The 12233-nt window shown below is 58.0% G+C and overlaps 1 protein-coding gene across 1 annotated transcript; it reads left to right on the top strand.

Moving 5' to 3' along the window:
• Nucleotides 1-456: 456 nt before the first annotated feature.
• On the top strand, nucleotides 457-9609 carry LOC144487057 (cellular tumor antigen p53-like). Its single transcript, XM_078205105.1, has 7 exons — nucleotides 457-636; nucleotides 1665-1777; nucleotides 2683-2792; nucleotides 4028-4167; nucleotides 4278-4363; nucleotides 6397-6506; nucleotides 7923-9609. The coding sequence occupies exons 3-7, from the start codon at nucleotides 2719-2721 to the stop codon at nucleotides 8008-8010; spliced, it is 498 nt and encodes a 165-aa protein (XP_078061231.1). The 5' UTR covers nucleotides 457-636; nucleotides 1665-1777; nucleotides 2683-2718; the 3' UTR covers nucleotides 8011-9609.
• The last annotated feature ends 2624 nt before the right edge of the window (nucleotides 9610-12233 follow it).

Genomic DNA, 12233 nt, shown 5'->3' with positions numbered 1-12233 from the left:
TCTCTCTCTCTCTCTGTCTCTCTCTCTCTGTCTCTGTCTCTCTCTCTCTGTCTCTCTCTCTCTGTCTCTCTCTCTCTGTCTCTCTCTCTCTGTCTCTCTCTCTCTGTCTCTCTCTCTCTCTCTCTGTCTCTCTCTCTCTGTCTCTCTCTGTCTCTCTCTCTCTCTCTGTCTCTCTCTCTCTGTCTCTCTCTCTCTGTCTCTCTCTCTCTGTCTCTCTCTCTCTGTCTCTCTCTCTCTGTCTCTCTCTCTCTGTCTCTCTCTCTGTCTCTCTCTCTCTCTCTGTCTCTCTCTCTCTGTCTCTCTCTCTCTCTCTGTCTCTCTCTCTCTCTCTGTCTCTCTCTCTCTCTCTGTCTCTCTCTCTCTCTCTGTCTCTCTGTCTCTGTCTCTCTCACACACTAACACTCTCTCTCTCCCCTCACTAACTCTTTCTCTTTCTCTCTCTCTCTCTGCAGTACTCTCCAGATTTGAACAAGCTGTATTGCCAGTTGGCTAAGACCTGCCCGATCCAGGTCCGGGTGTCCTCTGCGCCACCAGCCGGTACCCTGCTGCGCGCCACTGCCGTCTACAAGAAGGCGGAGCATGTGACCGAGGTGGTGAAGAGATGCCCGCACCATGAACGCAGCTCGGAAAATGACGGTGAGACCAGCTTTCCCTTTCTCACGCCCGCGTTACCCCCGGCGTCTGGGCCCGGGGCTGAACTCCCCTGAGGGTGGAGGGGCGGGATCACAGATCCGCGCGCCAATCAACCAGGTCTCTGTGGGTCTGGAGTCACGTGTAGGCCAGACCGGGGTAAGGACGGTGGCACAGTGGGTTAGCGCTGCTGCCTCACAGCGTCTGGGAGCCGGGTTCGATTCCCACCTCGGGTCACTGTCTGTGTGGAGTCTGCACGTTCTCCCCGTGTCTGTGTGGGTTTCCTCCGGGTGCTCCAGTTTCCTCCCACAGCCCAAAGATGTGCGGGTTAGGGTGCATTGGCCGTGATAAATTGCCCCCTGGTATCAGGGGGAATAAGCGGGGTAAATACATGGGGATAGGGTCTGGGTGGGATTGTTGTCAGTACAAGCTCGATGGGCTGAATGGCCTCATCCTTCTGCACTGGACGCAATCTATGGACATTAGTGAACCCAGATGGGGGTTTTTTTGGGCCAACCCAGTATTTAGTGAGATAGTTAATGATTCGAAGCGGTGTCTCGGGAGAGTCACCCCTGGGAGTGTGGGTGGACGCAGGTTCCATCAAGGCCTTTAAGAAGGCGTCAGATGATTGTTTGAAATGTGCGGGGGGCTTACGGAGAAAAGGCGGGGGAATGTCTCTAAGTCGCAATGCTGGTTCCGAGAGCCACGCTGGGCAGAATATCCTCCTTCTGCGCCCTACGGTTGTACGATTCTCTGGGTTACCGGCACAGTCAGGTACCCATCGTGCCAAGGTGGCCCGCGCCACCTCGTTGCGAGCCTTGAACATTCCCAACGGGAATGTGAGCGTGTCCGGAACGGGAGGCGGGATAGCAGAGAAAGAGACCCTTTGATCCGTCGAGTTCCCGTGCATGGTCTGCGTACTGAGCTAAACATCGGGTCACCGGGGTGAGGGGACAGGGGTGGACCCTCGGCCAGGATTCTGCCATTGATTCACGATTGTCTGAACCTTCTTCAACCCCCCCCTCCCCCCCCAGGACACGCCGCTCCGAGTCACCTGATCCGCGTGGAGGCCAATACCCAGGCGCGTTACGTGGAAGACGGGGGCACCAAGAGACAGAGCGTGGTCGTGCCTTATGAGCCTCCGCAGGTAAGGAGGATGGGGGGCGGGGGCAGTTAGAACGCGCTCCTGAATGACGCTCATGCATGTGGTGGGCCCGGGGGAGGTGGGACTGAAACACTTGCTCCGGTGCTAACTGACAGCGGAGCAGTCGACCTCTCAGCCTGCCCTGCCCCGCCCCAACCAGTCTCCACAGGGAAGGAGGGCGCGGGGGAGTCAGAATGTGCTGCTGAATGAAGCTGATGTGCGGTGGGCCCTGGACAGTTGAAACTGAAGCACCTGCTCCAGCGCTAACTGACAGCGGAGCAGTCGACCTCAGACTGGCGCCTCCTCAACCCCGACGATTCTCCGCAGGGAAGGAGGGCACGGGGGAGTCGGAACGCACTGCTAAATGACGCTGATGTGTGGGGTACGCCCTGGGGCAGGTGAGACTGAAACCCCTGCTCCGGCGCTAACTGACAGCAGAGCAGTCGACCTCTCAGACTGGGGTCACCCCACCCCAACCAATCCGGCCCCGTTAAGCCCTGGGCTGGGTTGTACGTTGGGCATCAGGATGAGCCCGTGGCTGTGCCAGTTACCCACCCACCCCTCTCCCTGAGCCCGGTGTGGGAGACACGAGGTCAGGGTGGTCCCTTGTTGGAGGCAGACCGTTGGAAGCTGTCTCTGTAACGGCGCCCCGGGGCGGTGCAGCATTCTGAGCTCCGAAGAAAAACGCCCCCCCTCTTCCCACAAAAATGCTGACCCACTGAGGGTGGGGTTTCCACGGGGGGGGAGGGCAGGGCATTGCCAGGGCAATCTTGGCATCATCCTTGCCCATGTTATGCACAGCAGTAAGGGGGGGGCGGGGGTGTAACGGGTGTGTCTGAATCTGGGTGCTGTTTGCAGGGGCTGCCTCACGCTCTGCCTCTCTCACCCCGCTCCCCTCTTTCCCACAGGTGGGTTCGGATTACACCACCATCCCCTACAACTTCATGTGTAACAGTAGCTGTATGGGAGGGATGAACAGGCGGCCGATTCTCTCCATCCTCACCCTGGAAACCCCCGAGTGAGTATCGCCCGCGGCGGTCTGTGACGTAGAGTTTCCAAGGTGTCAGCGTGCCGCCCTCGCGCGGAACCCCCGCTGTCAGAGGGTCAGTGCTGAGGGAGTGCCGCACTGTCAGAGGGTCAGTGCTGAGGGAGTGCCGCACTGTCAGAGGGTCAGTGCTGAGGGAGTGCCGCACTGTCAGAGGGTCAGTGCTGAGGGAGTGCCGCACTGTCAGAGAGTCAGTGCTGAGGGAGTGCCGCACTGTCAGAGGGTCAGTACTGAGGGAGTGCCGCACTGTCAGAGGGTCAGTACTGAGGGAGTGCCGCACTGTCAGAGGGTCAGTGCTGAGGGAGTGCCGCACTGTCAGAGGGTCAGTGCTGAGGGAGTGCCGCACTGTCAGAGGGTCAGTACTGAGGGAGTGCCGCACTGTCAGAGGGTCAGTACTGAGGGAGTGCCGCACTGTCAGAGGGTCAGTGCTGAGGGAGTGCCGCACTGTCAGAGAGTCAGTGCTGAGGGAGTGCCGCACTGTCAGAGGGTCAGTACTGAGGGAGTGCCGCACTGTCAGAGGGTCAGTGCTGAGGGAGTGCCGCACTGTCAGAGGGTCAGTGCTGAGGGAGTGCCGCACTGTCAGAGGGTCAGTGCTGAGGGAGTGCCGCACTGTCAGAGGGTCAGTTTTTTAGATGAGATGCTACACCTGGGCGTTCATTATTCCACCTCTGGTGGGCAGATAGATCCTGTAACGGAGTGAAGCAGGGAAGCTCGACCTGGCGTTTTGGGACAAAAGTTCTCCCTCTCTGGCACACTGGATATCACTGCTGCCTCACAGCGCCAGGGACCCGGGTTCGATTCCCGGCTCGGGTCACTGTCTGTGCGGAGTCTGCACATTCTCCCCGTGTCTGTGTGGGTTTCCTCAGGGTGCTCCGGTTTCCTCCCCCAGTCCGAAAGATGTGCGGATTAGGGGGATTTGCCGTGCTAAATTGTCCCTTAGAGTCAAAGAGAATTAGCGGGGTAAATGTATGGGGATGGGGCCGGGGATGGGATTGTGGTCGGTGCTGAGCTGAGGGGCCGAATGGCCTCCTCCTGCACTGTAGGGGTTCTTATGATTATCTGTGGTGTGGAGTCGCTCTAAACACTCATCGTCAAGAGGTTCACAGCATGGAAACAGGCCCTTCGGCCCAACTTGTCCATACTGCCCTGTTTCTGAATCTCACCGTGTTGCCTTGTGTCTCCCTCCCCCCCCCCCGAACGCCATGCAGTGGAAACCTCCTCGGCCGCAGGTGCTTCGAGGTGCGAGTCTGCGCCTGTCCCGGGCGCGATCGGAAAACCGAGGAGGAGAACTTGAAGAGGCAGCAGGAAGGCTCGGTGGCCAAGTCTGGCGGTTCCACAACTAAACGCTGTGAGTATAACTCTGCGCCGGAGGGCGCGAGGGAGGGCGCGGGGAGAGGAGGGGGTTGCAGCAATGGCGCACGCTGATCTGTCTGCTCTCTCTATTCCCCCCTCCCCCAGCGATCCGGGAAGTGTCTCAGGCCACAGGCTCACCCGGGCCCAGGAAGAAGAAAGTGCTTCCCGATGACGAAGTCTTCACTTTGCAGGTAAGAGTGCAGCGGCACGCGAGGGGTTAACTCCGAGGACGGGGGTCTCACAGACCACCCTGGGGTGCGAGTGATTGGGGGGGGGGGCGTCATCTCATAGAGGGGCTTTTATTTGTTCACTCGTGGGCATCGCTGGCACTTACTGCCCATCCCCAGTTCCCCGAGATCAGTTGAGAGTCAACCACATTGTGGCTCTGAAGTCATAGAATCCCTACAGTGCAGAAGGAGACCATTCGGCCCATCGAGTCTGCACCGACCACAATCCCACCCAGTCCCTATTCCCGTAACCTCGCACATTTACCCTGCTAATCCTCCTGACACAAGGGGCAATTTAGCATGGCCAATCAACCTAACCTCCACATCTTTGGACACTAAGGGACAATTTAGCATGGCCAATCCACCTAACCTGCACATCTTTGGACACTAAGGGGCAATTTAGCATGGCCAATCCACCTAACCTGCACATCTTTGGACACTAAGGGGCAATTTAGCATGGCCAATCCACCTAACCCACACATCTTTGGACACTAAGGGGCAATTTAGCATGGCCAATCCACCTAACCTGCACATCTTTGAACACTAAGGGGCAATTTAGCACGGCCAATCCACCTAGCCTGCACACCTTTGGACACTAAGGGACAATTTAGCATGGCCAATCCACCCTAACCTGCACATCTTTGGACACTAAGGGACAATTTAGCATGGCCAATCCACCCTAACCTGCACATCTTTGGACACTAAGGGGCAATTTAGCATGGCCAATCCACCCTAACCTGCACATCTTTGGACACTAAGGGGCAATTTAGCATGGCCAATCCATCTAACCTGCACATCTTTGGACACTAAGGGACAATTTAGCATGGCCAATCCAACTAACCTACACATCTTTCAGACTGTGGGAGGAAACCGGAGGAAACCCACGCAGACACGGGGAGAACGTGCAAATTCCACACAGTGACCCAAGCCGGGAATCGAACCCGGGTCCCTGGTGGTGGGAGGCAGAATTGCTAACTACTGTGCCGCTCCAGAATCGGTGCTGAGGTGAAGGGTTACGGAAGTAAGGCAGGTAGATGGAGTTACAACAGGGATCAGCCGTGTTCTCATTGCATGGGAAGAACAGAGTTGAGGGCTCTCCTCCTGTTCCCGTGTACGCGTCCCATCCCACGCTGCGTACATCCGACAGAAGACCGAGCAAAACCCTCCAAAGCCTGATGCTGATTGGACACTCTAACCTCCCCGGCATCTGACAAAGAACAGAGAAAATTACAGCACAGGAACAAGCCCTTCGGCCCTCCAAGCCTGTACCGACCATGCTGCCCCGACTGAACTAAAACCCCCTACCCTTCCGGGGACCATATCCCTCTATTCCCATCCTATTCAGGTATTTGTCCAGACGTCCCTTAAAACTCACTATTGTATCCGCTTCCACCATCTCCCCCGGCAACGAGTTCCAGGCACCCACCACCCTCTGTGTAAAAACTCTGCCTTGTACATCTCCTTTAAACCTTGCCCCTCGCACCTTAAACCTGTGCCCCCTAGTAATTGACTCTTCCACCCTGGGAAAAAGCTTCTGACTATCCACTCTGTCCGTGCCTCTCATAATCATGTAGACTTCTATCAGGTCTCCCCTCAACCTCCGTAGTTCCAGTGAGAACAAACCAAGTTTCTCCAACCTCTCCTTATAGCTAATGCCCTCCATACCAGGGAAACATCCTGGTAAATCTTCTCTGTACCCTCTCCAAAGCCTCCACATCCTTCTGGTAGTATGGCGACCAGAATTGAACACTATATTCCAAGTGCGGCCTAACTAAGGTTCTATAAAGCGGCAACATGACTTGCCAATTTTTAAACTCAATGCCCCGGCCGATGAAGGCAAGCATGCCGTATGCCTTCTTGACCACCTTCCCCACCTGCATTGCCACTTTCAGTGACCCGTGTACCTGTACACCCAGATCCCTCTGCCTATCAATCAATACTCAATGACCTCCTGTGCGTGTGACCTCTGAACTCAAGGCTGACCGTCCCTCCTGCAGATCCATGGCCGTGGACGCTATGAAATGATGAAGAAACTGAACGAATCACTGGAAATCAGGGACATCATCCCCTCTGAAGTCATTGACACTTATAAGCAGAAGCACAAGCTGTAAGTATTGGTGCGAGAGGTAGTCTATTTGTTAGTGTCTCAAGTAGCTTTACGTTAACACTGCAATGAAGTTACTGTGAAAAGCCCCTAGTCGCCCACACTCTGGCACCTGTTCGGGTAACACTGAGGGAGAATTTAGCACAGCCAATGCACCCTAACCAGCACGTCTTTCGGACTGTGGGAGGAAACCGGAGCACCCGGAGGAAACCCACGCAGACACGGGGAGAACGTGCAGACTCTGCACAGGCAGTGACCCAAGCCGGGAATCGAACCCGGGTCCCCGGCGCTGTGAGGCAGCAGCGCTAACCACCGTGCCGCCTACAAACATCCAGTGCAGTGCTGAGGGAGTGCCGCACTGTCAGAGGGTCAGTGCTGAGGGAGTGCCGCACTGTCAGAGGGTCAGTACTGAGGGAGTGCCGCACTGTCGGAGGGTCAGTGCTGAGGGAGTGCCGCACTGTCGGAGGGTCAGCGCTGAGGGAGTGCCGCACTGTCGGAGAGTCAGTGCTGAGGGAGTGCCGCACTGTCGGAGGGTCAGTGCTGAGGGAGTGCCGCACTGTCGGAGGGTCTGTGCTGAGGGAGTGCCGCACTGTCAGAAGGTCAGTACTGAGGGAGTGCCGCACTGTCAGAAGGTCAGTACTGAGGGAGTGCCGCACTGTCAGAGGGTCGGTGCTATGGGAGTGCCGCACTGTCGGAGGGTCAGTGCTGAGGGAGTGCCGCACTGTCGGAGGATCAGTGCTGAGGGAGTGCCGCACTGTCAGAGGATCAGTGCTGAGGGAGTGCCGCACTGTCCACTGTCAGAGAGTCAGTGCTGAGGGAGTGCCGCACTGTCAGAGGGTCAGTACTGAGGGAGTGCCGCACTGTCAGAGGGTCAGTGCTGAGGGAGTGCCGCACTGTCAGAGGGTCAGTGCTGAGGGAGTGCCGCACTGTCAGAAGGTCAGTGCTGAGGGAGTGCCGCACAGTCAGAGGGTCAGTGCTGAGGGAGTGCCGCACTGTCAGAGGGTCAGTGCTGAGAGAGCGCCGCACTGTCAGAGGGTCAGTGCTGAGGGAGTGCCGCACTGTCAGAGGGTCAGTACTGAGGGAGTGCCGCACTGTCAGAGGGTCAGTGCTGAGGGAGTGCCGCACTGTCAGAGGGTCAGTGCTGAGGGAGTGCCGCACTGTCAGACACCTTATGTCTGTTCCTGGATCGCCTCATTGGAAAGACTGTCCCTTGTGTGTGTTAAAACAGACGCCAGCAGGAATAGGTGATGGCTACTGCAGTCGAACGGCTGGCAGCTATTCCTGCCGGCTTGGAGAGTGATCTGTGGGGGTGGGAGGGATGGGTGCGGAATCTGAAACCTCAGCAATGGGGAGGGGGAAGCGTGGGAAGTGACAGCGTTTAACCCAACTATCTCTCTCTCTCTCTCTCTCTGTTCACAGTCAGGTCAAAGCGGCTCAGAGGAAGGAGGGCACTGAGCTCAAGAAAGGGAAGAAGCTACTGGTTAAAGCTGAGAGGGACTCGGACTGACTGCCCACCCGCTCCTCCGTCCCTCCCCCCATTCCCGGGCAGATCGAGGGGCTTTGGTTTCCTCCCCACTCCCCCACCTCTGCCAGTTTTTAGCAAGTAACTGCCAGCCTTTTTCACAAGCAAGAAATGTACAAAATGATTATTTGTGCTTTGGACCCGGGGCTGAGGGGGCAAGTCTGCCAAGATTGGCACGTCAGCCAAGGGTGGGGTCAGTGACCTGGCCCGTCTCCGCCGCCCCCCACTGCCCCCTCCCCAAACGACCCAGGAACCAGTTCCTGCAGAGGGCGAACTCCATTCTTTCTGGGCCGCGTTGGGGGTAGAATCTGTACCCCGCTCCTTTTTCCCCCCCCCCCCCCCTTCTTGTTTCCTGCCATCTCTTTCTCCTCTGACCCCAACATGGCACAGTCTGGGGGCCGAGGGGTCCAGGAGGAAGGGGGTGGGGGCAAGTGGGCAGTGAAGACCCTCTTCCCCCACCTCCACCCAACCCATCTTCAGCCAGGTGACGTACCACTCGAGTTCCCCTTTAAGCCTTAAAGGGGCCGTGCAGTGCAGCAAGGGGCAGGGGTTGGAGCACGCGCGCACACACACTAACACAATAAGACATTAAATTGAGGAGCCCTCGACTCCTTGGTTCTCTCCACTCGCCTCCACCCCAGGGAGAGAGGTGTCGATTTTCGGGCCTGTATCTGGGCGCTCCATCGAACCAGGTCTGCAGCAGGAACTGTAGACCGCCCCGAAAGGGGAAGCTCCAGATAGATTCCCCGCGCCCGCCCGTCCCTGCCCGTTTCCAAGAGCCATTCCTTCCAGCAATGCCCCTGACGCTCCCCCTTTTCCCCCTTCCCCCGTCCCTGTATTCTGGGAACTGTCTGACGGTTACTGGCATAGAGCGGGGGGGGGGGGGCTCCTCTGCGCCTCTCTCGATCCGAGCGAGCATCTCACTTCCCCTTCTCAAGGGCAATAAGTGATGGACAATTTTTTTATATGTATAATTTTTTTTTAAAAAGCCAAGCTTAACTGGAAGCTGCCCGGCAATTCGAGTGACTTCTTGTCTCTTCCACCAACCAGAGCTCCCTCTGAGGGGGTGAATCTGGGCAGGTTTGGAGGTGGAGGGGACTCTTTACCCCCTCCCCCTGGTCACCTGTCTTGTGCTGCTTGTTTCCCCGCACCCCTGCTTTATCGCATTCGCTTCTGTATTTTCACACAGTCCACAGGCTGGGACCGGACACGAGGAGTTGCGGAACCCCACACTACGATGGGTGTTAGACTCGACGGAGGGGCAGGGGGAGGCAGATTCGATCAGCCTCCGGAGGGAGGGGGCGGGGGGGAGCTGATATTCAACTGTGGAGAGCTGCACCCTGCTCATGTGGAGGCCCTGTTTTGCTCACAGTTCTGTCTCCTGATATCCCAACAAGTTGACCTCAGCACCCCTGGGTTAGGAGAAGGTTTGGGGGAGGAGGGGCGGGTTGCAGGGAATCTTCCTGACCTATCGAACTCCTCGTGGCCCTCACTTCCCCAGTCTGAGCTCTGCTATTCCAGTCTCTTCAGTGAGCAACCTATTTTTTTTATATATTGGATAAATAAAGGAATATTTTCATTCTGGGTGCTGTCTCTCTGTTACAGGATCCGAGTGTTTATTTCACACGCACGCACCACCACAGGGACCCCCCCCCGTTCCCCTGTTAATGCTGACACACTCTCCCCCCCCCCCCCCCCCCGGGGACCCCCTGTAAATACTGACATACTCCCCCCCCCCGGGGACCCCCTGTAAATACTGACACACTCCCCCCGAGGACCCCCTGTAAATACTGACACACTCCCCCCGGGGACCCCCCTGTAAATACTGACACACTCTCCCCCGGGGACCCCTCTGTAAATACTGGCACACTCTCCCCCGGGGACCCCCTGTCAATACTGACGCACTCTCCCCCGGGGACCCCCCTGTAAATACTGATACACTCTCCCCCGGGGACCCCCAAGTAATTACTGACACACTTCCCCCCCCCCGGGACCCCCCTGTAAATACTGACACACTCCCCCCGGGGACCCCCTGTAAATACTGACACACCCCCCTGTAAATACACACTCTTTCCCCCCCCCCCCCCCCCCCCCCCAGGGACACCTGTAAATACTGACACACTCCCCCCGGGGACCCCCTGTAAATACTGACACACTCCCCCCCGGGGACCCCCCTGTAAATACTGACACACTCTCCCCCGGGGACCCCCTGTAAATACTGACACACACCCCCCGGGGACCCCCCTGTAAATACACACTCTTCTCCCCCCCCCCCCCCCCGGGGACCCCCTGTAAATACTGACACACTCCCCCCAGGGACCCCCCTGTAAATACTGACACACTCCCCCCGGGGACCCCCTGTAAATACTGACACTCTTCCCCCCGGGGACCCCCTGTAAATACTGACACACTCTCCCCGGGGCCCCCCCTGTAAATACTGACACAGGACTCCCCCCAGGGACCCCCTGTAAATACTGACACAGGACTCCCCCCAGGGACCCCCCTGTAAATACTGACACAGGACTCCCCCCAGGGACCCCCCTGTAAATACTGACACACTCTCCCCCCGTGGACCCCCCTGTAAATACTGACACACTCCCCCCAGGGACCCCCCTGTAAATACTGACACAGGACTCCCCCCAGGGACCCCCCTGTAAATACTGACACACTCTCCCCCGGGGACCCCCCTGTAAATACTGACACACTCTCCCCCGGGGACCCCCCTGTAAATACTGACACTCTCCCCCCGTGACCCCCTGTAAATACTGACACACTCTCCCCGGGGCCCCCCTGTAAATACTGACACACTCTCCCCCGGGGACCCCCCTGTAAATACTGACACACTCTCCCCCGGGGACCCCCCTGTAAATACTGACACACTCTCCCCCGGGGACCCCCCTGTAAATACTGACACACTCTCCCCCGGGGACCCCCCTGTAAATACTGACACTCTCCCCCCGTGACCCCCTGTAAATACTGACACACTCTCCCCGGGGCCCCCCTGTAAATACTGACACTCTCCCCCAGGGACCCCCCTGTAAATACTGACACACTCTCCCCCGAGGACCCCCTGTAAATACTGACACTCTCCCCCCGTGACCCCCTGTAAATACTGACACTCTCCCCCAGGGACCCCCCTGTAAATACTGACACACTCTTCCCCGGGGACCCCCTGTAAATACTGACACACTCTCCCCGGGGACCCCCTGTAAATACTGACACACTCTCCCCGGGGACCCCCTGTAAATACTGACACTCTTCCCCCCAGGGACCCCCCTGTAAATACTGACACACTCCCCCCGGGGACCCCCTGTAAATACTGACACTCTTCCCCCCGGGGACCCCCTGTAAATACTGACACACTCCCCCCGAGGACCCCCTGTAAATACTGACACACTCCCCCCGGGGACCCCCCTGTAAATACTGACACACTCTCCCCCCGGGGACCCCTCTGTAAATACTGGCACACTCTCCCCCGGGGACCCCCTGTCAATACTGACGCACTCTCCCCCGGGGACCCCCCTGTAAATACTGATACACTCTCCCCCGGGGACCCCCAAGTAATTACTGACACACTTCCCCCCCCCCGGGACCCCCCTGTAAATACTGACACACTCCCCCCGGGGACCCCCTGTAAATACTGACACACCCCCCTGTAAATACACACTCTTTCCCCCCCCCCCCCCCCCCAGGGACACCTGTAAATACTGACACACTCCCCCCGGGGACCCCCTGTAAATACTGACACACTCCCCCCGGGGACCCCCCAGTAAATACTGACACACTCCCCCCGGGGACCCCCCTGTAAATACTGACACACTCTCCCCCGGGGACCCCCTGTAAATACTGACACACACCCCCCGGGGACCCCCCTGTAAATACACACTCTTCTCCCCCCCCCCCCCCCCCCCCCCCCGGGGACCCCCTGTAAATACTGACACACTCCCCCCAGGGACCCCCCTGTAAATACTGACACTCTTCCCCCCGGGGACCCCCTGTAAATACTGACACACTCTCCCCGGGGCCCCCCCTGTAAATACTGACACAGGACTCCCCCCAGGGACCCCCTGTAAATACTGACACAGGACTCCCCCCAGGGACCCCCCTGTAAATACTGACACAGGACTCCCCCCAGGGACCCCCCTGTAAATACTGACACACTCTCCCCCCGTGGACCCCCCTGTAAATACTGACACACTCCCCCCAGG

This window comes from Mustelus asterias, unplaced genomic scaffold, assembly GCF_964213995.1.
Source record: "Mustelus asterias unplaced genomic scaffold, sMusAst1.hap1.1 HAP1_SCAFFOLD_562, whole genome shotgun sequence".
Lineage (NCBI taxonomy): Eukaryota > Metazoa > Chordata > Chondrichthyes > Carcharhiniformes > Triakidae > Mustelus > Mustelus asterias.
This window is presented reverse-complemented; position numbering and strand designations above follow the sequence as displayed.

What these genes read in the sequence shown, in the direction of transcription:
- LOC144487057 (XM_078205105.1), top strand. Translation starts at nt 2,719, where the DNA reads ATGTGTAACAGTAGCTGTATGGGAGGGATGAACAGGCGGCCGATTCTC. An exon ending in CGGTTCCACAACTAAACGCT is followed by an intron (nt 4,168 to 4,277) that starts GTGAGTATAACT and finishes CCCCTCCCCCAG; the next exon opens with CGATCCGGGAAGTGTCTCAG. An exon ending in ACGAAGTCTTCACTTTGCAG is followed by an intron (nt 4,364 to 6,396) that starts GTAAGAGTGCAG and finishes TCCCTCCTGCAG; the next exon opens with ATCCATGGCCGTGGACGCTA.